Source organism: Hydractinia symbiolongicarpus, chromosome 10, assembly GCF_029227915.1.
Source record: "Hydractinia symbiolongicarpus strain clone_291-10 chromosome 10, HSymV2.1, whole genome shotgun sequence".
Lineage (NCBI taxonomy): Eukaryota > Metazoa > Cnidaria > Hydrozoa > Anthoathecata > Hydractiniidae > Hydractinia > Hydractinia symbiolongicarpus.
In genome coordinates, this window is record NC_079884.1 from 18,944,146 (window position 1) to 18,946,291 (window position 2,146).

General features: G+C 47.2%; 1 protein-coding gene across 1 annotated transcript; it reads left to right on the forward strand.

Annotated features, from left to right (window-relative positions):
• The first annotated feature begins 777 nt into the window (after window positions 1-777).
• LOC130612933 (uncharacterized) lies at window positions 778-1,902 on the forward strand. The gene has a single exon (XM_057434262.1). It carries the CDS (start codon window positions 778-780, stop codon window positions 1,453-1,455), a length of 678 nt encoding a protein of 225 aa, XP_057290245.1. The 3' UTR covers window positions 1,456-1,902.
• Window positions 1,903-2,146: the final 244 nt, after the last annotated feature.

Here is a 2,146-nt window from a genome sequence, read left to right on the forward strand (position 1 = left end):
GGCTGGAAATCGTTATCCATTTTGCATCATATGGTGACGTTATCAAAGATGGAGGTACGGCAGCTGGTGGAAATACTGCAGCTAAAGCACCGGATGCCGCGTATAAGATAACTAATATCACACTAGAGTTTGACAAGGTTAATAACGAGGGTCTCGCGAGCGCTATAATGTCACGGTATATTCGTTTTGCGCTACCCTATGAGAGGGTACTCCGTAGCAAGGTTGTCACGATGAAAAAGGCTGACACAAGCTACAATTCACAAATTGATACGCCTGCAAGAAGTTTGAAATCCGTTTTACTGCTCTTTGTAGACCCTGGAAAAGTGAAGGCTTACTCGGGCGCTAATGAGGTGTTTTATAACCCAAAGATCGAAAAAATCTCGATCACTGTCGAGGGTGAGCCAAATGAACTCTACACGCACGCGATGCTCCCTAAAGATCACCTCGAGCAGATCGTAAACTTATTCGGTAGCCACGATTCGGGGGTGACGATTGGGCAGTTCTTCACAGAGAGATACGCCCTGTTTGTTGATTTCCGAGCATCGCCTGATCATATTCTACACGGTTCCGGAAGGCAATTACAGCGATTATCAGACGGTATAACGTTGCATATGACAAAGAAAGCCGATGGAACTGAGGATATCCGCTGTTATGTGTATTTGCTGCAGGACGCCCAACTGAACATTCTGGATGGTAGATTTCACTCTGTGGAATACTGAAAATAAATGGCAGTGACCACAATTTTGTATTTACCCTATTGGATAAATACAAAATAATATGGAAAACAAGAGCTGTTCAAAGTGTAAAAGGAGCCTTTTAGTAGATGCATTCAAGGTGACAAAAAATGGTCAAACGACAAAAACATGCATCAAATGCCTCGATGTTAACAAGGCGTCACGGGAACGTACAAAGTGCCCGCATAAAAAGCAGAGGGCCCTGTGTAAGGAGTGCAAGGGCAGTCAAATCTGCCCTCACGAAAAAAGGAAATCCAGGTGCAAGGAGTGCAAGGGCAGTGAAATCTGCCCTCATGAAAAGCAGAGGTCCAAGTGTAAGGAGTGCAAGGGCAGTGAAATCTGCCCTCACGAAAGAATAAGATCTCGGTGTAAGGAGTGCAAGGGCAGTCAAATCTGCCCTCATGAAAAGCTGAGATCCTATTGCAAAGAATGCAAAGGCAGTCAAATCTGCCCTCACGAAAGAATAAGATCTCAGTGTAAGGAGTGCAAGGGCAGTCAAATCTGCCCTCACGAAAGAATAAGATCTCGGTGTAAGGAGTGCAAGGGCAGTCAAATCTGCCCTCACGAAAGGCAGAGGGCCCTGTGTAAGGAGTGTAAGGGCAGTCAAATCTGCCCTCACGAAAAAAGGAGATCCAGGTGTAAGGAGTGCAAGGGCAGTGAAATCTGCCCTCACGAAAGAATAAGATCCAGGTGCAAAGAATGCAAGAAGGTTAAACAATAAATGGCAACTATCGGTGTTCTTGTGGCTGGTGCTGCGATTAACGCTCTAGCATTCTCGGGGAGTAACTATCTGTTCAGTAAACTCGGTGGGCATGGAGAGGAAGAGAGGAAACGGCATGATAAAGCAATTGAACAACTTCAAGCAGCTCAGCAACAGTGGGTCCGTGACAGACAGGCAAAGATTGATTGGTATAGCTCTCAACGAGAGCTGAAAAGGCAAGCCGGAGAGAGCTTGAAGGAACTCGATGAAGGCATGAGGGGGTACTATATCGCAACGATCGAAAAAGCTCCAAAACTATCCGATTTTTACACACCTTCCAAGCAGCAACAGGATGGTGAGCTGACGTTTATCGTAGGATCCCTAGCCCTTCTTGGTTTTGCAGTGTACAAGTTCGCCTAGCGGCCGTGCTCCTGCGGAGACGAGCTTCGCCCTTCCGCTGACATCGCCTGGCGGCTCCGCAGGAGCACGGCCGCCAGGCGATGTCAGCGGTTATATGAGCAAGTAAAACAGGGTTATAAATTAGACTTAAAGCTGTGTGCGGGTTGCAACAGGAATCCTGTGGTAACTCACTCCCTTACCACGACGGTAGAACTGTGTACATTTTAGAGCCTGGTTTGTACCAGCTGGAACTGTGTTCCCCTCTCGGCCTTCGGTCATCAAGACTGGAAGCCGCTGAAGCATTCAGAACGTG

Coding starts and splice junctions, on each gene's coding strand:
- LOC130612933 (XM_057434262.1), top strand. CDS start 778: ATGGAAAACAAGAGCTGTTCAAAGTGTAAAAGGAGCCTTTTAGTAGAT.